The sequence below is a fragment of the Osmia bicornis genome, chromosome 14, assembly GCF_907164935.1.
Source record: "Osmia bicornis bicornis chromosome 14, iOsmBic2.1, whole genome shotgun sequence".
Classification (NCBI taxonomy): domain Eukaryota; kingdom Metazoa; phylum Arthropoda; class Insecta; order Hymenoptera; family Megachilidae; genus Osmia; species Osmia bicornis.
In genome coordinates, this window is record NC_060229.1 from 6,410,264 (window position 1) to 6,434,186 (window position 23,923).

At 41.4% G+C, this 23,923-nt stretch overlaps 3 protein-coding genes across 9 annotated transcripts; 2 read left to right on the forward strand and 1 right to left on the reverse strand.

Annotated features, from left to right (window-relative positions):
- Positions 1-1,502: 1,502 nt before the first annotated feature.
- Positions 1,503-11,508, forward strand: LOC114880708 (cyclin-dependent kinase 4). 6 transcript variants are annotated; one of them, XM_029197001.2, is made up of 6 exons: positions 3,684-4,936; positions 8,231-8,892; positions 9,156-9,500; positions 9,580-9,740; positions 9,824-10,046; positions 10,125-11,508. In XM_029197001.2, exons 2-5 carry the CDS (start codon positions 8,251-8,253, stop codon positions 10,041-10,043), a joined length of 1,368 nt encoding a protein of 455 aa, XP_029052834.1. In that variant the 5' UTR covers positions 3,684-4,936; positions 8,231-8,250; the 3' UTR covers positions 10,044-10,046; positions 10,125-11,508. The 6 variants fall into 6 exon arrangements, with proteins under 6 accessions (XP_029052833.1, XP_029052831.1, XP_029052834.1 ...); XM_029197002.2 differs by having other exon boundaries at positions 3,685-4,936; positions 8,231-8,530; positions 8,690-8,892; positions 9,824-11,508; XM_029197000.2 differs by lacking the exon at positions 3,684-4,936 and adding an exon at positions 1,503-3,551 and having other exon boundaries at positions 9,824-11,508.
- Positions 11,509-11,728: 220 nt separating this feature from the next.
- On the forward strand, positions 11,729-12,778 carry LOC114880707 (adenosine 5'-monophosphoramidase HINT1). Of its 2 annotated transcripts, XM_029196995.2 has the most exons (3): positions 11,730-11,795; positions 11,930-12,062; positions 12,407-12,778. In XM_029196995.2, exons 1-3 carry the CDS (start codon positions 11,782-11,784, stop codon positions 12,674-12,676), a joined length of 417 nt encoding a protein of 138 aa, XP_029052828.2. In that variant the 5' UTR covers positions 11,730-11,781; the 3' UTR covers positions 12,677-12,778. The 2 variants fall into 2 exon arrangements, with proteins under 2 accessions (XP_029052827.2, XP_029052828.2); XM_029196994.2 differs by having other exon boundaries at positions 11,729-12,062.
- Positions 12,767-13,897, reverse strand: LOC114880706 (dihydrofolate reductase). Its single transcript, XM_029196993.2, has 5 exons — positions 13,610-13,897; positions 13,367-13,522; positions 13,183-13,306; positions 13,003-13,112; positions 12,767-12,907 (listed from the first exon to the last, which is right to left on the reverse strand). The coding sequence occupies exons 1-5, from the start codon at positions 13,690-13,692 to the stop codon at positions 12,832-12,834; spliced, it is 549 nt and encodes a 182-aa protein (XP_029052826.2). The 5' UTR covers positions 13,693-13,897; the 3' UTR covers positions 12,767-12,831.
- Between the last annotated feature and the right edge of the window lie 10,026 nt (positions 13,898-23,923).

Below are 23,923 nucleotides of genomic sequence, written 5' to 3' on the forward strand. Positions count from 1 at the left end.
TTTCTGCAATGCAACATTCTGCAGGTGCAAACAGTGTAGCAATCTAAAAGCATTCATTTGATCCTCTGTCGTAAAGGTAGCTCGCTGAACGACCGGAGACCGGAAAGGCAGGTCCCTTCCGTCGGTAATCAAACCTTCGACAGTCGGTACTTCAAAAATTTCAATTTCTTTCAAGGGAAAGAAAATCCTATGTGCAGAATTCCTAAAATGGAGCCTTGAGATAAATATCCATTTGAAAAAAACTTATGGAGAGGGTCCATATCCATTTTTCCTAAATGGACACTGTTCCTCTCAGCATAGAGTCCACTCGCTTCCACTAAATATCATAGATTGAAACGAGCAGCATTTGTTTAATCAAAAAGGGAAGAAATTCGATTGGTCAGAGTAATGGAGCAGCAGCTGGATCTCCAACAGGCTCGTTTCGTCGGTGTTTTCCTATTCAACACGCGGTCAGGATACGGCCTGAGAGAATCCTCTATTTTCATTCCAGACTGGGTCGAACAATGGGGGATCTAAATTGGGCAAAAACCAGTCTGCCGTCTAGTTTGGCGAGGCCGAAGGCATTCTGGCGCAGCCGGGACCAACGTTGGCAGCTCTGGGCTGCCACAACAAGGCTCCCCGTCAAACGTGCCCGGCCGCAGTGGTTCAAATCCACGGGCTTACGGACCTATGAGCAGGAGCATCCTTAGCTCCGGGTGAAAGTGGTAATTAACGACGCGCACCGATGGAATGTCCCTTTTCCCCGTCGTTCCTGTCGCCGATGGTTCATCGTACTCCCGACCGGTTATGACACCGCTCTCTTTTTATTTAGTCAACGCGATTCCCCCGATCCTGCGACTTTTCGACTTCTATCATCGGCCGTTCCTTTTTTGCCGACTGGCTATGCAAAGTCGAGATACTGAGTCATTTCAGAGCAGCTGGTTCTCTTGATCGTGCTACTTCTCGAATTCTAAGATCCTTGAAACTTTCATAGCCTGGATTGCTCTGATGATATTTGCTGAAACTTTCCGGGTATTAGCTGGCTCCTTGCGGAGTATTGTTCCAACGCTAGGCAAGCATCACGGTTTCATTCATCAAGGTCTTAGCGCTGATAATTACTGACCGATTATCGGTGCTTAGACTTTAATGAAGCTAGCTGCTGTGCTTGCAGAACGCTATCAAGGAGTATGCCTGGAAATCCTCGGCAACTCCGTGAAATCGAGGAACTGACTCATTTCCAGGCAGGTAGACGCGTTCCAATTAGATAGGGACACGGGAAATAGTGCGCAGTCTGTGTTTTTGCAGAGTCACAGACGCTGATACCGCAGGAATCGCAAAATTGAAGAGTCAGCGGTATATAGGGTTATAAGTAGGACGTGGTGGATTGTAGAATCAGAATGTTAGCTCGTTAGAAAGAGCTTTATTAACAATTTTTGTACACGTATCAAGCGCTGATTTATAGCGCGAACCTGCCGATAATCGCGTTTCGATGCGACAAACGGTACTTGCAACTGCTTCATTATACGAACCGCTAGGTCAGTTTATGACACTCGTTTGGAAGGTCCGTATTATCTGGTCAACGCATCGTGTACGACTAGAAAGGGTAGAACATAAATTCTTGAGGTGACGTTCTTAAACGTCAGTCGGTATACAGTTACGACTATAACTGTGCCCTGCCGTGTGTGTGTGTACGTACAGTGTCATTTTGTTATTCGAAATCATTAACCGACGCTTTTCAACAAGTCAACCAACAAGGTAGATAGATAGGCACAGCATGAATGATAAGAAGTTAGGACGTACGCTTCCGCGATGTTCCAAGAGCCAGGAGCGTACAATCGATTCATTGTGTTTCCTCTGTTTGCCTTGAAAATATCGTACTCGACGGGGCTAGGTTCACCAGGTGTGTCTAGAGACATAATTTCCGACAGCCAGTCTTTTATTTACTCGATGCATCGACAAAAGCATCCTTTCCTTCGTCGGCTTAATTACAATACTTGCATAAAAGTACCGTTTCCGGTGCATTAGGTTCCCTGGGTGGTTTTTCCGGGCCACCGTATTCAAAATAAGGAATAATTTAACGACTGGCCGTAGGACGAAACAATGGCCACTTTATCGATACAATCTGGTTGTACAGCATGTAACGGAACAGTTCTTTTCTTTTAAACATTGAACCGACCTTCGTTAACATCCGCGTCGTAAAACTCTGTTATTTTCTCTATTCAAGAATGGCCACTGCGATGATCGAGCAAATCATCGACCGGAGAAACAGTCATAAAGGCTTGTTCGTAGAAATTACCGTCATAATTTTTACCTGCCTTTCCTAGTTCAATTCCCAACAGTTACTCGCTTACGTGGAATACCGTCCTGTGACTTATGATGAATCAAATATGCTTAGTAACACGAGCCAACGGGATTCGTCAACAGGCATCGACTCGAGCTTCCGAGTTTTTAATAAAGCGAATGTCTCAGGGGTAAGTTAGTCATGCGATAAAGTAACATCGATTTGTATCACGAGTAGGATGCACAAGCCGTTGTTACGTAATGAACTCTACAGCATGATTTGTCACGAGAACAACCGGTGACTCGCATGAAAGTACTCATAATCGTTACTGTACACCGTATGCTCTCGGTAGGCATGCAGATGTACCAAATGATTTTCTTTCTCCCTCTCTGTGTCGCGTGACAGTGACGTCTCGCTTAATCGCGGCGCCGAACATCGCTCTCTTAATTAAGGAAAGAAAAAAACCCGTGCGCGTGATTCGAGCGTTGAAACGGACCGTTCCTTCTTGTCACTTTTGTAAGGGGAGATAGGTATGCTTTTCCCTTCGACGTGCTAACAGGAACTGCCCTGTAAATTAAGGAACCAACGCCCTGAGAGCATCGGTCGTTCGTTCTTATCTTCATTAGACCCTCGGGGGTGTAGGGACGGAAAATTAAGTGCACATGGCGACGACAGCCGTAGCATCCCGCGGGTGAGCCCTGCGTTTATTACGATCCTTCGGATTTCAGTTCGCTTGTTAATAAGTAACGGTAACGGAAGGACGGTCGTTAAAGATTATTATTCCGGTAGTCGCGGCGCGCGGTATGCGCGAACACGGAAAAATGGTGGCGCGTGAACCGCGCGAGCGCGAGCGCCGGGGAAGCCTGGCATTCACGGGTGCACTGGTCGCCCTACGAAGGGCTCCAGTGACAATGGTCCGTCCCTGGACCGTAGACTCTCAGCTCATTCCATTCGAGAGCCAGCCATCGTTTCTCGGCGTACATCGGCCGCCGGAGGAAGCATTCCATTCATGTTTCGGGACGCGAAGCGGACGCTGATCGAAGGACGAAAGAGAGACAGAGTCGGATAACCGGGACTCCTCCGCGAGGACTAGCGCTGCCTGGCGCCACCGACAGGAACAACGACCTGCTGTTGCTGCTGCTGCTGCTACTGCTGCTGTCGTTGATACACCACCAGTCGTTATGATGACAATCGGGAAGTTAACGTGAGACACTCACGGACCAACCACGTGGTGCGTGTGAAGATCTCCTCGGACCCGCCACTTCCTTCGCTGGAATCTGATCACAGAAGGGTGCGTTCTCGCCGATCGAATATGTACCGTGTGCCGCGAAGTGACAGACAGTGTGGTTCGATCGAAAAGCTGCATTACTCGGCTGCGCTTCCGTCGCGAGGACAATGCTGCTTTTGTATGTGAGTATCGCGGCAGTCCTGTTTCAACGATGGGGGATTTCGAGCCGGGATGCAAGGATCGTGTTTTCTGAATCCACCGGGTTCGACCCTCTCTCGTTTTCATTCGCTCTCTTTATCTCTCCTTCCCTTTCCTCTCCCTTTCTCACTTATCTCACTTCGTCTGCCTCTACTTTGTCCCTCCGCATCCCGCGGCCTTCTGCTGAAACTTCACAGAGGAAGTGCGGTTGAAACGTTGCAGAAGCACGTTGAACCGAACCGGAGAGATTTTTCATTTATCCAGAAAATTTCGCGACGTTCGAAAGATGCGGCAAACAGGATTAGTAAGAGCAACATGATCGTGAATCACGGGCTTCCTTAAAGCGTCAGTCTCAATGAGTTTCCCAGAACGTGGTATGTAATTCGTAAGTCATCCGTAGGGGTAATATAAACCCGATGCGATAGATGGTCGTCCTGTCACTGGGTAATTTAAGAGGCTTCCTGACGCGGATCGGGCTGCGTGGAATCCTAGGTAGCTGTTAACGGCGCGCGGCGTCGCCTCGCGTCGCGTCGCGTCGACTCGTCTCACGAACCTCCCTCTCCGCGTGCATATACTGGCGAGCCGATCGAGACGGTAGAGGAGTGTTGGAAGGGCTAGTGGCAGCTGTCGGTAGCGGTCGATGCGAGCGAACGCGCGGCTCGATCGAGGTCCCCTCGAGAGCCAGGCAGGCAAGCGGGCAGACAGCCAGACAGAGGCCTACTTCCTCGAGGGCTCGGCAGCGACAGAGCCCGTATGCGTGTCCGTCAGTCGTGTCAGTACTTTTCAGCTCGATCTACAGTGCAGTCGACTTTTAGCATCGCATCGGGTCTCTCTCGACTGGCAGGGTCGTCGTGACTCGGCTGTCGGCTACACGACGATTCGTTGGGTTATGGTCTCACGCGCGCGCGCGTGCTCGCGCTCGCGAGTGCTCGAACGTCGTGTGCTGTTCTCGTGCAACAATGATCGGGCTCGCAAGTGTTATGTATCCTTACTACCGTGCATCCTGTCGTTGTTGTGCATCGTCTCTCTGCCCGTTGACTCGGGTTCGCTTGTAAGCCACAAGTTGACGAAGTGTAATCGCGTCTCCTCGTAGGGTAGGAGAGTGGACGTGCGCGTGTACGCAGAGCGACACTCGTTTGATACCGCTTCCGGCACGTGGAACATACCGCGCACTCTCTCTGTTTTTGTTCTCAGCGCATATCGCTGCCGTCGACTCGGAGTTTCTCTCGTGGGAGGTCAGCACCTAGCCGGTGAGTAAGCGAACGGAACCCGTCGTTCCGAGGACACCGTTCTTTGCATAAAGCATCCTTACCTGGAAAAAAAAGAACACCTCTCGATTTTTATTTTCTTTCTTTATTTTCTGTTTTTTCAAAAGACCGCCAGCGCCTGATCGGATGCAACTACGCACTTTTTTCCGTTACCAAACGCGTCTCGGAGATGCGACACTTGTTGCTCGTTTTTCTTAGCGCCCGCGATTTGGAGGCTAAAAAAAACCAACTACCGTGCCTCCGATTACGACGTCGACAGAATTTTCCGGACGCTGTGCCAAATCTCGGAACGTTCAGATCCGCTTCATTTACCTCGGGATTTTTCATCGTGAGAACGCCGGTTGTGTTACGGTAGCGGCGCGTATCTGCGGAACCTGAGAACGTGGAATGTCGCGACACTCGAGATAAGACAAGAGTGAACCGTTTACCGGGCGGGGGGTAAATCCCCCTTTACGCTTTTTCTTGTTTACGGACCGTCGACGACCACGTGGCGATAGATCGCGAATTGCTCGTTTGAATTGAAAAACGTAAAGCGTCAAATTTCGTCGATGCGTCTGTCCTTCGAAGCGTGCAGCCAGTCGCGAGCCTCGACGGGAGAAAATATTTCACGCGCGCGCATTGTTGCCGCGATTGATTCTCGTGAACGGAATTCGAAAACTACCGCGAAATCTGACTGTATTCCCGAATCGTCGATAGTTGTCACATTTTCGCGAATTACATCCAGGAATGGTTGAAACAGCATTCAGCACTGCGCTAATCGACGAAGCATGCTCGATTAGTCATCGTTTAAAAGATAAATCTCTTTGACGGCAGATTCGGACATCGTATTTCCGCGAACGATTCGAGTATCGCAATGATTTTCAAATCGTAGATAATACATTTCGGATCATTGATAACGCGAGACTTTTTCCTGGATTCTCGAGTGTCTGGGTGTAGGGTTGAAGGTATTCGTTCATTGATAGTCTGTTTCGAAATAGAAACGACCAGAAGGGCTGACTAATAGTTGTGTGAAAGACCCGAGCAGATAATAGTGTCAACCCCATGAATAATCTGAAACCTACTGGCGCCTCCTTGTTTACTTTCTTCGTCTATGCGCCACTTCCGGTCTCACCGAAACTTTCGACTCTTTATCTATCTATATATTGCTTCCTGTCCTCTGTCTAATTTCCAATTCTTCGACCATCCGTTGAATAATTTATATTTCATTATAATTTCAAGTTAACGGTGTTACATTTGTATCGTTAGTATAATAGTAGATTATGGACAACGTATGTATACATATAGGTAATAGGTAACGAAACGATCGGGCAGGTGTTTTTTCTATCGATCGCATTAGCATACCAACGAAATAATTTGCTCTAATTCGCGGAGAAATTGTAACAGCGATAATAGTTGATTGATAAGTTGCGGTCTCGTTCACGAGAACATACGAGGTCCATTCATTCGTTCGTCACTCGTTTCTCTGACGATTTAAAGAGCTCTCCTCGACGAAACGACGACCTCTTCGCTAGTGGCTGAAACATAGCTACGATTCACGGTACATTAACGGAATCTTCTTTTATCGCTTCGTAATACATAGTGCGTAAACAGTGTGTAACACGTGTAACACCATTAAAAGATACGGGAACGGAACAGAACACGTTGTGCAATCAGACGTCGATGTTGGGAAAAATCATAGTCAATTTACCGACGAATCTTGTATACACGAGACTGGTGTGTAATGTTCATGGGGTTTACGAGATAATGGAAGAGAAGGAAGTGATATATATATATGGGTGCCTCTTTTTGATATTTACTTTCCTATACATTCCTTGTATTTCTTTCAACCGTTTCGATTCCTCTTATCTTTTATCTAGACCCGGACGAAGCTTTCCTGTGTTATCGTTTCCTTTGCTCGGGACCACCAATTTGCTCTCTCACTTTTCCTTTTTCTTTTTAATCCCCCTCCCAAAAATGTCTATCACTGTTATTAGTACATATTCATTTTTAAATTTAGATATTCCAGCAGTTACAAACCTCTGGCTGGTTCGTTTCGTAAAAGTGTGACGATACATTGGATACAGTGTGTCAGCAAGATGATCTCGAGATACTGTTACACGCTTTCTTTCACTCTACGTAAAGTCCCATTTTTCTTAGTTTCGTGTTTCGAACTTTCGTTGAGTGCCACCAACGATGTTCAAAGAAGCGAGTTTCACTTTTTTACTCTTAAATCTGTCAGAAAGGGAATTTATCGAAGGGAGTCGCCATCGATTTCGACAGAGATCTCGTAGGATAGAAGAACTTCCGGTTTCAGAGGGGGGAAAAATTGGAGAATACGAAGTACCGTTGAATGATAAATAATCATAAATCTAGGCAGCGATAACATTGTAGACTTTTTAACGTTCCATGCTTATTGGTGTATGTAAATATTACGAAACTCCCAACTATGCTTTGCCTTTTCTTGGCCCTTAAGCCCCCGTTCGAATTTTCTTGGTTTATCAGGACGGAAAGTAGGTCTTCGTATCGCGCAACCCGCTATTTATCATCAACAACACGCCCTACTCATTCAACTTTGTTGCTAGCATGACATTTGTCGCCTTTTCTACGATGTTTCTACGATTACGTTAGTCCGTATTAAGTTGCGAAGCAGTTGCTCCGACTTTCAAATCGTCTCTCCGATTATTGCACGCGCGTGAGAAAGGTGTTGAAATTTTCTTAATAATACAACGACCCGTGAATTTACTTGGAATAAAAATTCTCGTTTCAAAAACGCTCGTTATCGAGCGAACAAACGCAACAAGGGACGAACACCCCTAACCGTAGGTACCGTATAAGGAGGTAGGTCTGCCATTTACTAAATGTTCTGGAAAGCCGACGACGAGGTAGGGCTATTATACGAAACGCAGGTGTTGGTGCAGATGTCGCGTAGCAGACGGTGCAGCGGTGCGATCGTGTACGATAATTTTAATGAAACTCCAAGAGTCAGCGATATTTGCGTTCCGGGAGTCCGCAAGTGTCTCGCCATACAATTGTATCGTTCTCTTTGCAGTCAATTATTGTTTCACCTTATCGTCTACATCTTAATACATCGTTCGAGAAGCTCAATATTTATGTATCGATAATTAGCCGAAACGAATTGTGGAAATCGATCGTAAAAAGCGTTCGTTCCCTGCGTTTCGATCACCTTGATACGATGGAACACAGCTGTCGGCTCGAAACGTACAAAATCCTTTCGTAAATTGAACCGTTCCACATAGAGACACGTAGAATCGCATTAATTTTCATCTCTCGTTTCAGGTGAAACTCGAAATGTTGTGATGGCTGGGACATCGCGACGTCCGAGCTCCGAGCTCGGACCCGATCTCTCGTCCCCAACTCCGCCGAAGAAGTCCAAGTTCTCCGCCGAATCGTCCGTCGAAGGACCATCGGAGAAGGAGCATGAGTTGAGCACCGAAGAGCTGGAGAGATCGGTGGTGGCGTCGTTGTCCGGGAAAACGTTAGAGCTGATCCCAGGAGGCGCGTCCGGGTCCAGTCCGTTCGAGATCAGCGATGAATCGTTGGACAGCACGAAGCAGCTAATACAAACTAGTTTGGAAGGTTCGGTGAAAGTCACAGCTGGTTGTTCAAAGGAGGCCCACTTCGGTAGCTTTGAAACGATCATGCAAATGAAGTACAGTGGGCCCGAGGAACAACTATCCAGCTTGAGTAAACGATCTGACACAGATAGTGACGTGCAAATTCAAACTTCGCTGCTAGGTGAAGACGCGTTGTATCAGGAGTTGTCATTGATCGGAAACGGCGCTTACGGGACCGTCTACAAAGCCAAGGACCTGAACACAGGACAGGTCGTCGCCCTGAAGAAAGTCAGGGTGCCCCTCACTGAAGATGGTTTACCTACTTCTACCTTAAGAGAGATCGCAACCTTGAAGCAGCTGGAAAGATTCGAACATCCGCACATTGTAAGCATTGTTTCCGTTAGTAACACCACCTTCCAAGTACCTAATAGATAAACTTCCTACAGAAAGGACCGGGCATTCCTTGTTACCACACGCGTCAAACTAAAATTACACAAAATAGGGATCTTCCGTTTGCTGGAGGACTAGCCAGGTCATCGGCAAATATTCTCTCCCTAAACTCTGAAAGACCCAAATCGTTCCTGCCTATGTTTCATTCTCTATCTGCTTGTATTTGTATTTACACGTATTCGCTATTGTGTACACAGGTAAGACTGCTGGACGTTTGCCAAGGAAATTACCTGCATCTACCCTCTGCTGACGGCAGATCGGAGAGGCTCGATCGTGGTTTGACCCTGTGGCTAGTGTTCGAACACGTTGAAAGGGATCTGGCTTCTTACATGGCCTCCTGTACACGGTCAGGTATCCTCCCTCATCTGGTGAAGCAGATGTCCAAGGAGATACTCAGGGGTGTCGAGTTCTTACACAGTCACAGGATCATACACAGGGACTTGAAGCCTCAAAATCTGTTGGTGTCCAGGGAAGGGAGAATAAAGATAGCGGATTTTGGTTTGGCAAAAACGTATGACTTTGAAATGAGATTGACTTCTGTGGTAAGTTGAACAACCATGTGTTATACTGTGTAACGTTTGTACGAGCATATTGATGGTTTACAATTGTTCTTATGCGCAGGTGGTAACTCAGTGGTATCGTGCCCCAGAAGTACTCTTGGGTTGCTCTTATGCGACTCCTGTGGATATTTGGTCCGTGGGTTGCATACTTGCAGAGTTGAGTAGACTCAAACCTTTGTTTCCAGGTACGAGCGAAGGTGATCAACTTGATAGGATTTTTCAGTAAGTCAATGAAAATGCATTTTTAGCTTGTATGTCGGTGAAAGAGTACTAATTTAAATGTATATTCTCGGTACTTTTTATAGAGTTATAGGAACTCCGTCGCAAGAAGAGTGGCCTGAAAACGTCTCCCTCAGTTGGACAGCTTTTCCTAACAGGCAACCGAAACCTCTCGCGGCGATAATATCTGATCTCAATGAGCATGGACTAGATTTAATTAAGAATTTACTTATGTTTAATCCTCACAGTCGACTGACTGCAACTCAAGCCCTTAGACATCAATATTTTGCTGAAGATGACTCGTGATGAGTATGTTTTTTCCTTTTTCATAACTATTTTTGTCACTTTTCAATTAGTTTCCTTCTCTTTTTTTTCTTTTACGTGCAGACTGACGTTACGGTATCCAAAAATACGTAAGCATATTATTTTATAGGATTGTTATATAGAACTTTTTCCTTTGTTCTTTTCTTCGGTAAGATTGTATAGTTTATCGCGAGTATAGTACAGTATGATTTATAAATATTCTTTTCTAATTTAGATATTGTAAAGTACGTTTATTATAATCTGTAGAACTATCATCGTATTTAATTCGTATTGACCATTGAGTTACTTCGAGCATCGTTATAATTTAATTCCACGGAAAGCCGTTAATCAGTGCGATATAAAATAATTTTTTGATTTAGGTAGGCGGCCGTATAATTTTCACGGTATATTATTTATTTAGGTATCATTTAATTAAGATTTCTGTTATTTTTGTTTCCACGATACTGTTAAGTCTAGACCAATCGACGTTCCATTTATTTTATAACGGCTCTCAGTTACATAGGAGATAATAGTTTTTCCAGTGTAGATAAATAGGTTTACGAATGCGCACCAAAAATTATTTCGTATAACGATTGACTAGGTGTGCCTTCCAATGTCGCTAAATATTGGTATTCCATGCCTTAATTTTCTATGTAATTAAAGTTAGCAATAAGGGTGTACCGTTAAGTAGCGTTATTCTTGTAAGACTGGGGCCTCTTTGACCCGTTAGATTTGTCGGGAAGACCTAGGATCTTCCCCGTAATAAATAAAAAAAAAAAGAAGAAGAAAACCAGAAAGTACACTGCCATATGTATGTAAAACGAAACAATACCGTTTAATACTGTATTTTATGTTCAGTATGTGTATAAATCCTAAGTTTACAAGCAATATTTATACATAGATATATATTATATATATATAATATGCAGTTTATAAAGAAGTGTGTGGAGGACCTTTAAAAAGACTGTACAAGAAAATATAGATTTTATAGTTTTATATTGTTGCGATTCCCGCCTGTATGTATAAATATAGTATTGTGTGAACTAGACCGTAAGAAAATCTGAATGTAGCCCCATTAAAACAAAACGCGTTGAATTCAAACTTAATGATGTTCAAATCAGAATTTAGTCCTTTGTTTAAAATTGTAAATTATCAAGGACTACTGGTTATAAAGCTCTATAGGCATAGTAAGACATTACCAATTCATGAAACAGTCAAGAAGAAGAAATGAAATACAGTCAGAGAACCAATCAGGCTAGTCGTTAACTAATCTTAAATATAAATGTAAGTTACATTGGAGTTAATAACGATTATTTACCATAAGAATAAAGAGCTTTATATAGCGGTGGCCCTTGTATAATCTTCCCCTTTTTTGTTCAGCATCTTTGGGAAGCAGAATTCGTATTTAAAACTAAATTTTGTTCAAGTTCATTTTATTGTTCCATTAAAAGTCATTACAAAGTTTCAATCCGTTCGATTTCTTTTAAAATTCATAAGTTTCGTTTGAAATAATTCAGCACGCCGCGAGTAGAACGGTTCAACGCTTCACGGACATGAACCCATTTGTTGAATTTTGCAAAAATATATGGGATTACTATTCTTAAATCGAAATTAGGAAAAATAGTGAATAATCTTTAAATAAACCTAACGTAACGTATGTACAGTTCAAAGTACACGCCGTTGAATTACCCGCCTGTTATTGCTCCCAAGATGGCATCTTGAACAGTGCATTCTCTTGTTGATGCAATATAATCGGTAAGAATTTTGCAATATACATTTCTCAATTTTATTATCAAAACAGTTTCAAAGGAATGCGAAATGAAACTGCTATTAAATCTTGCTATAACCTCGTCTAAACGACTGTTGTACCCAAATACCAATCTATTAAGTCATACTCCATGCTGGAGAAAAATGGCGAGCGAAGTGGAAAGAGCCCAAACTGCTGCTCCCGGAGGAGACACTATTTTTGGCAAAATACTTCGCAAAGAAATATCTTGCAAATTCATATATGAGGATGACCAGGTAAATGGAAACAATTTTGACGAAAAATACACATTGTCCCTCAATTTCCAGTATTTTATTACAAAAATTATTTGAGGTTATTCACCGGCTTATCATTTTAAATGGATGGTCATTACACCGTTTCGCAATCATAGTTTATTTGTACATAAATATTAGTTTCTCAATGTTTTGTTTTCAAATTTATTTTCAACTTAGTATCGTGATATTACTTTCGACATTCTTCTGCGTGCCATTGATACGCCGAATATTTAAATTTTTAATGTCTTCTTATATAATTCGTTTTACTATTGGAGTTGTGACGTGTTGAGTGATAAAAAAAAAAAATTGTTCTGTTGATGCATTAGTGCGTTGCATTTCACGACGTCAACCCCCAAGCACCGGTGCATTTTCTGGTGATTCCACGAAAACCGATCCCGCACCTCTCGACATCCGGGGACGAAGACGAGGCATTGCTGGGTCATTTATTGGTAGTCGCGCGAAAAGTGGCGAAACAGCAAAATCTCAATGACGGTTTTCGTTTAGTCATCAACGACGGCAAACACGGTGCACAATCGGTGTACCATTTGCATCTGCATGTCCTTGGTGGTCGTCAAATGCAGTGGCCTCCTGGTTAAGGAACCTCGCTTATATTCCAATTAACAAAACATTAAATGGTATTGTAACCTTGTGTTATTAAGGGTTATTTAATAATAAAACAACAAAAATAAAAATCTGAATCTGTTCGTGTATTGTGTAAGGAAAGGATTAATTTTATGGAACGAATATCATCTTATTCCCGCTTATATACCTCGTACACGAATTGTATACCATTTTCCTCCTGAATACCCTGAGGAACATTTGGATCCCTGAACAAAAAATAAAAATAAAAAACAGGGTAGTTTAACAACAAAGAAGTAATTAAATAACTGTACGTAAAAAAAAATAAAATAAATAAACTTACTCGGTCAAAACAAAATTGTTAGGAATAGGTGGGAAAAAAGTATCACAATCGAAGGGTTTTTTTATTTTAGTCAAGTATAGTCGGGAAAAGTTAGGAGACTCCATCGCAGCCTACAACATGTTAGGTGAACATGTAGATTATAGTTAAGAATGCATTGTAATTTGCATAAATGACGCACACCTTGTACACAGAACTCCCTCCTATTACCCATATACTTTCAACTTGATCCTTCAATGGTTCTTTCGAAATAACGTCAATAGCGTGTGGAATACTTTTGCACACGATTGCTTCATTTCCGTAATCCCTGAATATTTATATATAATAATAAAACTTTAATTTTTATAAAGTAGTAAAAAATTCTTACAAGAATTGCGACGTTAAAACTATATTTATTCGGTTTGGTAATGGCCTATACTTGCTCGGAATACATTCCCACGTCCTTCGTCCCATAAGAACAACATTCGTTTTATTTGAATCTTTTGTTTTCGTGGTCATAGACGTGAAAAATGCCATTTCACTTCTGTTATCACATAATGCAAAATAAAAGATTAAGGCGTTCGTTACTGTTCAAAATCAAACAGGTGTCGTAACTATAAATATTTCATACTTAAGTTTCCATGGTAAAGTCCCTTTTACCCCGATGCCCATACCTTCGCACGCGGCCGCGATCAGATTCAAACTTAAGCTCATATTGACGAATTAGTTCAAAATTCAACTTATTAATAATTCCGAACGTTTTAAGGCTACAGCACTGGCTACAGTACTGGCTACAGACTCCTTCGAGGACTGCTCCGAATCGATGTAAGCGCCGTTGGAAAAAATCGGGCATTAGGGAAAACATAATTGAGAAATTGGACATTTGACAGTGCGACATCTAACGTCATTATACAGAATAAGAAACGGAAAGTGAGTAAGCCACCGACGAGAGATTGTAATAACACTATCACTAATAATATCACTATTCTACTGCCCATTATCCATCACACCTATTTATCGATTGCCCCAGGCCCACTGGGCCCATTGGGCCCACTTGGCGTGCCGCACTTTAACTGTTACAATTTTGACCATCAGCAAATGAAACAGTACACAAATGTGTGCACTCATAAAACGTGTAGAAATAGAAATTACAAAACATCAACTTACATTTACCGGCTGATTTCCATAGACACGGATGATAACGTGGTCAAATTAACTAGCATATACCATAAATCCCTCTGACAGAAAATGATCGAACTATTATTACATCCGATGTGTGCAAATCGTAGATTACATTTTACGACTTCCAGAGGTGAGAAATTGTGAAAAATCGAATTTCTGTGATATTGTGCTAGTTCAAGAAAGGGTGGTCTGGTGTGTTATCGGTGGAAAAACCATTAAATCATTCAATATTTGCTAAAATACAGCCGAACCCAGCATTCGGCAGCCATCTTATTTGCTTACATCAGCGTCTGTCTCAAATTTACAGTTTCGAAAATACCATTTTTCTGAACGTATGGTGTTTATTAGCGTTCAAACGGACCAGATTACCCTGTAGTGAAGTCTACCCGTATGTGCTGTACCTGAGAAATTTTCATTTTTGCAATTTTCGAGACAAAAAATGATACCTACAAAATCGAGTGCTCTTTCGCACATGATGTATGCGTGCATGCTTTCCGTTGTTTTGTGAGTACACGCACAGATTATGGCATAAGAAGTCTGTTCCCTTAAGGTGATGCGAGCGTCGAAAACTTTACCGACAGTCCCTAGAAAAATCCCTAGAACTTTCAACACAAATTACGTCGTCATTACTGAACAGAATGCAACAAAATTTGAAGGACGTATTCAGGAGGCCCTAAAGAAGGGCACTCTGGTCTTTACATTATCCAAATCGTCAAAAAGTTATAAAATATTGAAATTTATGTTTGTCAACGGTGAAGAAAATGGCGGATCGGACTCACCTGCATCAATTTATTCGTAATATAAACATTTTTGCGAATCGTATGTCCAAATAGAGACCAGAGTGCCCTTCTTTGGGGCGGATAGAACAAAACGAGCACCCAAGGGATGATGTACAAGCCTCGAGGTAGACGAAATTTGCGTTATAAGATTTTCACTCGCGAAAAACGTCAAAAAGGTAAAACAGACCACAAATTTAGTTCCTCGTTTTTTCTGTAGGGCGCAGTTCGTTCGTTTTCTGCGCTCGATCGCGCGCGCTCATTCGCAGCTCATATGTGAATATGTGTGCGTCGACCAAACCGTCGACGACGATACAATGTACCGTGGAGAATGTGAAGTTCGAGCCTGGAAGAGGCGATGATTTCTTTTTCACGCGACGTTCTATCGATTACGATATCGATTTTCAACCCATGTGTCACAAGACGTACTATCATTATTTTTCGTTGCTATTATTATTCTTTTTTTTGGTGAAACTACAGAACAAATACGTCCTTCCCGATTTCGATGATTTTTGGATATGTTATAAAAATTATTATACATATAATGAGCGTTCTCGCTTAGTTTCAGAGATATTCGCAAAAAGTTGCCGATATAGATGCATTCAATTTGGTTTATATGTAGTTGTCGATCTGTTACAGCATACATATGCGTCAGATTGTTTGCCATTTTTTTCTGTTTAGAAACAAGGGTCGAGCGAGAGTAAAGGTTTCGTTCACAATTGCATATACCAGACTCCAAGAAATGTCTACTATTCAAACTCAATTACAAGTAAATGGTTAGGGTATATATGTAATCCGGCGGCCGTAATAATAAATAAGATATATAATACTTATTTGGCTTTTGTTCATTTCTTACAACTTGTTTTTATACTTCTTTATTATTATTTAAAAAAAACATCGCCGGCCGCTTTACGGCAGTCGAATTCTAACCCACACATCAATAATATTCACTTCTAATTGAATTTCAGTACATACACATTTCTTGAAGTCTCGTATATGCATTTGTGAACGAAACCTTTACTCGTTAGTAACATTTTCAAAATAAAAAGGTTTTATTTTGATTGCGTTAGTATTGTCTCACACGTATACAGGTAAAACTTTTTTTTTCCTGTACTCTCTGTGGGTCGATTCGCGGCTGCCACCACATCAAACGCGAGCCGAACTCATTCTTTAAACGTGTTCTCTACACGGTTCATCAAACGTGAGCCGAACTCATTCGCTAAACGTGTTCTGTACACGGTTCGAGTTCGCATTCAGTTCCGAATGCACTAACCGAGATTGTAGTGTATGTATACCTATGCTCCAACAGTGCATATATTATTTTTCTCTTATTTTGTCGGGAAGGGCAAGAGTATATTATTTTCAATAATATTCACAAAGTGACGTCTCAGGCGCTGTACGTCATGGGAATAGTTTTCTGAGCAAGGGTTTCCACCCAAAACTATGGTAGTGATGTATGCCGCCGCGTATACACCACAACTGTAACAATCTGGTTGCGCCTGAACCCTTTCAAAAAGTATATCCTTTTTGCGAATATGAGGAAATCGTAATGCAATATATTTTTTTTCTTCCTCTGCGAGCTTGTCGTATGCACTGCCAGGTAAACTGTCGTATACATGGAGTTTGCGGCCGTCGAAATAGATACTTCGCCAGTGATCAGAACAGTTGCCTCCAATTATTTGCACGCTTTTGTCACTACAGCAGGGCTTGATAAATTTTGTAAACTGTAAGTATAGGACACTTTGCGTTTCAAAAGGAGTACTTTCTCTGACGACACGCAAAAATCGATCTAACGATTCATCGTTTAATTTACTTTGTACAGGTAGTACATTTTTCTGTACGTCAGTTACGGAAGAAACAGCAGTCTCCAATATATAGTATCCTACATCATCATCTATGAAGTTTTCTTCTTGGTCGCAATGACTGACAATGACACACTCGCTATTTACTGCTTCAACGGTCATATTTGATGCTTCAACACTGTTCTGTATCATGTTTTCATATGTACGCTTTTTTGCGATTTTTCTACTAGATTTTTGAATCGATGCGTCTTCTTTTGCCCGAAGTATGTATTCTGGATTTCTAATAGGCATGTGTCTATTGTGGCGGCTGTCCAATATTTCCGGAAGCATGCATTCTTCGTAGAAACGCGTTAGGAAAGGTTCCATATGATTTGTCCAAAACGCGTCGTCTCTATTTACGTGGATCATATGTATGCTTTTAGGTGTCCAGATAGCGAAAATACAGTACTTCCGCTGCGTTATATGCAACTGACCTTGTACTTGGTAGAAATACTGGTGCTTCCTATTCATTTCTTCTATATCTCTCTTATCGAAGATGTTTCGTAAGTGACGTATTGTTTCTATTGCGTCTATCGCTGTCAAATTCTCAGCAGATTGTGGGCATTTCAGTTCAAGTAAACCGTCATCGTCGATAAGTCCATCAGGAGATGCACCCAAGTATGGAATGTTGCGATCAATGAACAATCCACAAGTTCGAATTCTTGTTTTCATTACGTTCGCTACGTCTTTTCTTGCAATGTGTTCTTTATCGCGGCCGTATTTCATAGCAGCGGTATCGACAGGTGGAGGATATAAAATGTTTTTCACCATTGCTGCGCAGGACGTTGTTTGTCTCATGCGGCATACTGCTCCAAAATTAGAAGCAGTTAGCATTTCCTCTTTTAAAGCTCTCCATAAATCTGAATCGTTTTGTTCTCTTGTATTCGTTTCTATTATTGTACGATTTTTTGCATTATCAGCAAGCTTTTCAAAATGTTCTTTGCGAAGATGAAGCAGCATATCACTCGGAAGATCTGGTCTTTGCGAGTTTGGACCATAATATTTATCTGTTCCTTGCACCGGCTTAAATTTCCTTCTCTTACCATGGGTCATTCGCAATTCTTTCGTTTTCGCAACTTTTCTCTGCCGCCGTTCCTCCAATCTCTGTACTAGTGGTGGAACGGTTTTACACATGTTCTTATGCATTTCTGTAAGTACTTGTTGCGTATTGTATTGCGTAACAGCTCCTGCAACTCGAGCATTGTAGGAACCTCTTGCACCAAAATTAATACGTTTTCCACCAATCTCTTTGCATATAATTGAATTAAATGTTTCTGCGGGATTGTTTGTCACATTCATTAACAAACTATCCGAATAGCAGCTGAGGAATCGTATGGCTTTCTCGACTTCGATATACAGACCGTACAATTTCAAAGATGGAACGTAATTTTTCTCAGCTCTTTTTTCGTCACGCATACACGTATGGCTGCGACTATTGCACTCCTTGTGCTCACCAAATATATGACTAGGAATACTTAAAATGTCCTTCTGAAGTTCTCTAGCTTTGACATGCTGAGGCCCTGTTTCTTGTTTTCGCGCATTTACTGCTAAAACGATAGCTCTACGAATATTCAAAATATTTTTTTTAATTATATTTCGGTACACAACAAAGCCACGATCTCTGTGACCCTTCGTTTGCGTTTTTTCAGCAACGTGTCTCAACTTTTTACATAAATTACGAAGTAAGTGATTGGTACACTCAATTTTTTTAACGGTTACTTTTTGCTCTCGGTAAGGTCTGTTATTTACAATAGTATGATATACGTTACTATCACCGTCGGCAACAACCGTTCTATATATCAAGCCATGCATTTCAATGCTGCATTTGAAACCGTCAGCGATAGCATCACTTTCCATGCTACTAGAACTGGCATAACGATCATAGTTTTTATAACATTTATGATGTTTTGGGGATGTAGCTTTTCGTTCTGCTATATCACATATTGTACAGTATTTATTGCGTATGCCGATAAACAGAACTTTTCCTGTGCGGAAACCTACAATGGCACCGACACCGGAAAGTGAATTATAATTCGTTCCATACGATCTTTTCATCCAGCTACCATCCGCTATGACAGTTATATATGGGATACCGTCGACGACTTCATTCTTTTCAAAAGCTAATCGTCTTTCTTCTTCACCTGCTGCCTGCATGGTATGCATTGCGCTTTTCATAAACTGATCTACAAGTTTTTCACGGTACCTCCGGTACGTCGTTTCAGCCATGCAAGGCATATTCAGGGCGGCGCATAATTCTTCCAATTGTGCATAGCCGATTCCGACTGTAACAGTCGCGATCGTCGTGGCCTCATTTACATTCATTATATCTGAATTCATAGGTTCCGACCAAACAGTATCTTCGTAATTGCACATTTGGCACTTGAAGAAAAACTGTGTCAGACACCCATGCTGGCGACTACCGATCATTTTCCAATCGCGAAAATGACATTCAATACCTCGCGCATGATTGTCGAACGTTCTATGTATTTCATTCCAAAAGAACTGAACGTCAACAATGCGGCGGCCATCTGGCACATTTTCAGAAATACGTCCCATATCTTCGTGTCCGACGTCTACGACGAGATTGTCGTCGCTATCGTCCAGGACGTTTTGTACTTGTACATTTTTATTTGCTAAAAGGACATTTTCAGATTCTGTGATGCGCCCCGCATCATCTTTATTTTTACTTGCGGAAAGGACGTATTTTTGTACTTGTACATTTTTATTTGCAAAAAAGACATTTTCAGATTCTGGGATGCACCCAGCATCATATTTATTTTTACTTGCGGAAAGGACGTATTTTTGTACTTGTACATTTTTATTTGCTAAAAGGACATTTTCAGATTCTGGGATGCACCCAGCATCATCTTTATTTTTACTTGCGGAAAGGACGTTTTTGTTTTCTGTGATGCGCCCCGCATCATCTTTATTTTCATTTGTGAATAGGACGTTTTTCGATTCTGGGATGCGCCCCGCATCATCTTTATTTTCATTTGCGGAAAGGACGTTTTTGTTTTCTGTGATGCGCCCCGCATCATCTTTATTTTCATTTGTGAATAGGACGTTTTTCGATTCTGGGATGCGCCCCGCATCATCTTTATTTTCATTTGCGGAAAGGACGTTTTTGTTTTCTGTGATGCGCCCCGCATCATCTTTATTTTCATTTGTGAATAGGACGTTTTTCGATTCTGGGATGCGCCCCGCATCATCTTTATTTTCATTTGCGGAAAGGACGTTTTTGTTTTCTGTGATGCGCCCCGCATCATCTTTATTTTCATTTGTGAATAGGACGTTTTTCGATTCTGGGATGCGCCCCGCATCTTTATTTTCGAAATATTTGTCTTCCAAAACTGCATCAGATTGAGTCGTCGGCAACGACGATTCCCATTCTTTCCTTCGCCTGCAAAGTAAAACGAATGTAGGACAATTCACACAAGTTACTGAAATGTATATATAAATTGTTAGCACTTACAGTTTTCTATAAGATTTTTTGAGGGAGAGTCTTCTCCTGGTATTTTTTTTATTTCCCATTTGTGGTTGTTTATATCACAAATGCTTGGAAATTTTATCAATAATATATATGTATGGCTTCTATGCGAAGACGTCTTATATATATGTATGGCTTCTATGCGAAGATGCCTTATTGTTATAAAGAAATAAATAACAACAACAACCATGGCAACGCTCTGAAAAGAAACGAAACGCCAACGCGCTCTCGTTTTCCAATTTCACTGGCGTCGTTGAAGTTTCCGGGTGAAGAACGGAACGTTCCGGTGTAAAATGGAAAAAGGCGACAGTAAGTGTTTCTTGTTTTCTTTAATTCGCGAGTGTCATTGACAATTACCATTTGTAACAAAAATATTTTTTGCTTTGTCCCATATACAGTGGGTTTATGTGTTTCGTAGAAGTTATGTGCATGCTTTTAGACAAATATAACAGACGATTATTCCAACAATTATTGCAAGAATTCTTGCAGAAATCGTTGCAATAGTCGTCTGTTTCATTATCTCTTAGACACGCGACTAGAAAAGGTAATTTTCTAACTTTTTCATTTCAGCCTGTGATGAAAATTTAAAATATGACACTTGTAAAAAATATGTTATGAGGATGCTAAAAATTTAATCGAGATCGGTCAGAGAATTGCGACTTCTTACATGAAAAGTCAGGATTTTCAGAAATAAATTACTTGTAACTTCTCAGTGCATTGACCGATCGAGAATGAAATTTTTAGCATACACATGACATATTTTTTACAAATGTCATATTTTAAACTTTCATTACAGGCTGAAATAGAACAGTTAGAAAATTGCATTTTCTACACGCGTGTCCAAGAGACAATGAAACAGACGACTATTGCAAGGGTTTCTGAAAGAATTCTTGCATTAGAATAATCGTCTGTTATATTTGTTGCAGTGAAGTTGGCCACACATACATTCACTAATAAATTCACGCTTTTGTCTTCCGGAGTATCACCCATTTATATTTCATTATATATTTTTGTATCCATTTATATTTCATTATATATTTTTTTTTAGATACTACACAAAATAAAGAGGATAATGAACAACCTCAGCCAGAAATGCTGCTGCAGCTGCAGCAACAAGTGCAACAACTGCGGTTGCGGACGCAGCCGCAGCAACCAAGGCAGCCGCAGCAACCAAGGCAGCCGCAGCAACCAAGGCAGCCGCAGCCGCAGCCGCAGCCGCAGCCGCGGAAACCGCAGTCGGACCCGCTGCTGCAGCTGCAGCAGCAAATACTAGATCTACAACGCAAAGTAGAAGATATGAAACGTGATAGATATATCGTAAGTCGTTTTTTTTACGTTCATGTTTGTACCATATTTGATATTATTTATTTATATATAATAACATAATTTTTTTTACACAACAGACGGAACAGACACAGCGGTCGCCGCTGGAAAATTTATACCAGGATGATGAACCGCAGCAGCGTATAGTAAGTCGTTTTTTTACGTTCCTGTTTCTATGTTACTTCCTTCTTCTATCCAATGTTTATGAATAATAACGTAATATTTATTTTTCCAGTCAATCAGGACAATTGAACGGCTGCGGTTCAGGAGATTGCGGAGGCAGTACAACAGCCTCAGACGGCAGATAATGCCGTCACGCGATCTGGGTCGCGGCCGCGGTCGCGGTCGCGGCCGCGGCCGCGGTCGCGGTGGAAGAGGAGGAGGAGGAACTATTATTAATCTCAATTATTATTAGTTTATTATATTTCTTGTTCATTTTATTATATTTCTTGTTCATTTTGTTATATTTCTTGTTCATTTTATTATATTTCTTGTTCATTTTGTTATATTTCTTGTTCATTTTATTATATTTCTTGTTCATTTTATTATATTTCTTGTTCATTTATGTGATTATATTTAGTTTAATAAATGTTATATTTCGTTCATTTTGTTATATTTATTTCATTTTATTATATTCTTTTAAATAACTTTAGACATTCGATTTGTAGGAATATTCTTCCCATGCTTATGTTATATTACAAGAAATGTATATATAACATTTGCCTGAAGGAGTTAGGACATTCATATATTTCATAGGTCATGTGTACAGTATCGTATTTTATATTTTATCTGTCACGTACATAATATAGCTATCGTAGCATCCGTGTTTCATTTAGGTGTATGTGAAAAGTGACGTAGCATAGCATGCCGTTAGTTGGATGCGATAACTGAGGTGGCGCTGAAATCAGTTTCTGTTCGGCCTAATTTTCGATGAAACGTTGACTGTTTTACCGATGCGGAATTCGAAGTTCGGCCTCGACACTCGCATCACCTTAATTGTTTAGCTCAGCGCTTCTTAAAAGCTTTTCATTCATGAGCCATTTTTATCATCGTGTTAGAAAAATCGAAGTAAGGAAAAGGTCCAGGCAGGCTATGTATATTTTGATAGCGCGTTACCCCTTCTTAAGGGAAAGTCCCCTAACTTGGGGGTGTCGTTAAACAAACGGGCATATTGTCGAAGGCATTCTCACAACCGAGGGTTTTTTGGGGCAGCAGAGTATTCTTATTCTGACTGTCGTCATGTATGATTGCTTACGAATAAAGAGGATACCTTATTTTGGAATACGCCCGCAGTTATTTAATAAAGCTGACATTTTAATGATCCGCTCTGTTAGTCTTACAATTAAATATAAAATAAAGATCTAAAAATAAATATTTTTCTATTTCTTTGTGTAAAAAATGCAACGTTGGAAGGCGTTTGGACAACGTCGCCTGCCGTTGTCTTTGGGGGTCCCAAACGTGGGATCGTCCTTCAAGGGTCGCGTCATTAGACGAGGACAATTTTGGGACAACGATACGGCATTCAAGCGGACGACAGCGTGCGAGCCGCACGCATCGAAGACCTAAACATCTATTTTCAACGGCAATAAAGTCTTAAAACGGCAATAGAGTCTCGTGCATTTCTCTGTTTGCCCATACAATTCCGTGGATCCGCTTATCTCAACATTCTTACATTTGGTAAACAATATACATATGGAAAGAAGTAGTTTTAGGATTTGTTTCAAGTATACAAAAATTAATGAAATAAGCAAGTATTTCCTGACTCGAAATAAGCAACTCACTAACCCTTCTTTTTTGTTCGATATCGTCCGCAAAACCAGAGATCCGAGAATAAGTGAGAAGTCGTTTAATGCCAAAATGAGAAAGCATATTATATTTTACCCCTTTTTTAAGAATAACATTGCTGCTTGACGGATTACTTTATAGCGTGCCGCTTCCTCGACCCTCTCAGTTGTCTTCCCTCTTTACTCTCGTCTCGGTTCGAGAACAAAGTCAAGGTGAATAATACATATACCTGATTCGTAATAAGCAAATTTTCGCGACCCGAACATTTCGCTTTACGACTTACAATTTACGAAGTGCTGGTTTAGCCTAATGTATTGTCAACCGATTACAATCCATGCGGTCATATCTGCTGTAAGTAGGCTCCTGTACCTAGGGGGTCACCCTCCCTTTTCCCCCTCTGTCGTTTCGCGAGACTTTTTGTGACTGATAGACAGTAGTTCCATAAATCACCGTTCTAAATCATAGAGTGCGCAATAGAACAGCTGACAAAAAGGTTTCCTCATCCAAGGTTTGAGTTTCGTAGTGTCGCCATATTAGAAATCCGATATCTT

Excerpts from the sequence above, each read along its gene's own strand:
- LOC114880708 (XM_029197000.2), top strand. The coding sequence starts at position 8,251 with ATGGCTGGGACATCGCGACGTCCGAGCTCCGAGCTCGGACCCGATCTC. Across the intron at positions 9,501-9,579 it reads AAATGAGATTGACTTCTGTG|GTGGTAACTCAGTGGTATCG; the intron begins GTAAGTTGAACA and ends TCTTATGCGCAG. Across the intron at positions 9,741-9,823 it reads CAACTTGATAGGATTTTTCA|AGTTATAGGAACTCCGTCGC; the intron begins GTAAGTCAATGA and ends TACTTTTTATAG.
- LOC114880707 (XM_029196994.2), top strand. The coding sequence starts at position 11,859 with ATGAAACTGCTATTAAATCTTGCTATAACCTCGTCTAAACGACTGTTG. Across the intron at positions 12,063-12,406 it reads TCATATATGAGGATGACCAG|TGCGTTGCATTTCACGACGT; the intron begins GTAAATGGAAAC and ends TTGATGCATTAG.
- LOC114880706 (XM_029196993.2), bottom strand. The coding sequence starts at position 13,692 with ATGAGCTTAAGTTTGAATCTGATCGCGGCCGCGTGCGAAGGTATGGGC. Across the intron at positions 13,113-13,182 it reads GAGGGAGTTCTGTGTACAAG|GCTGCGATGGAGTCTCCTAA; the intron begins GTGTGCGTCATT and ends AACATGTTGTAG. Across the intron at positions 12,908-13,002 it reads AACAATTTTGTTTTGACCGA|GGATCCAAATGTTCCTCAGG; the intron begins GTAAGTTTATTT and ends TTTTTTGTTCAG.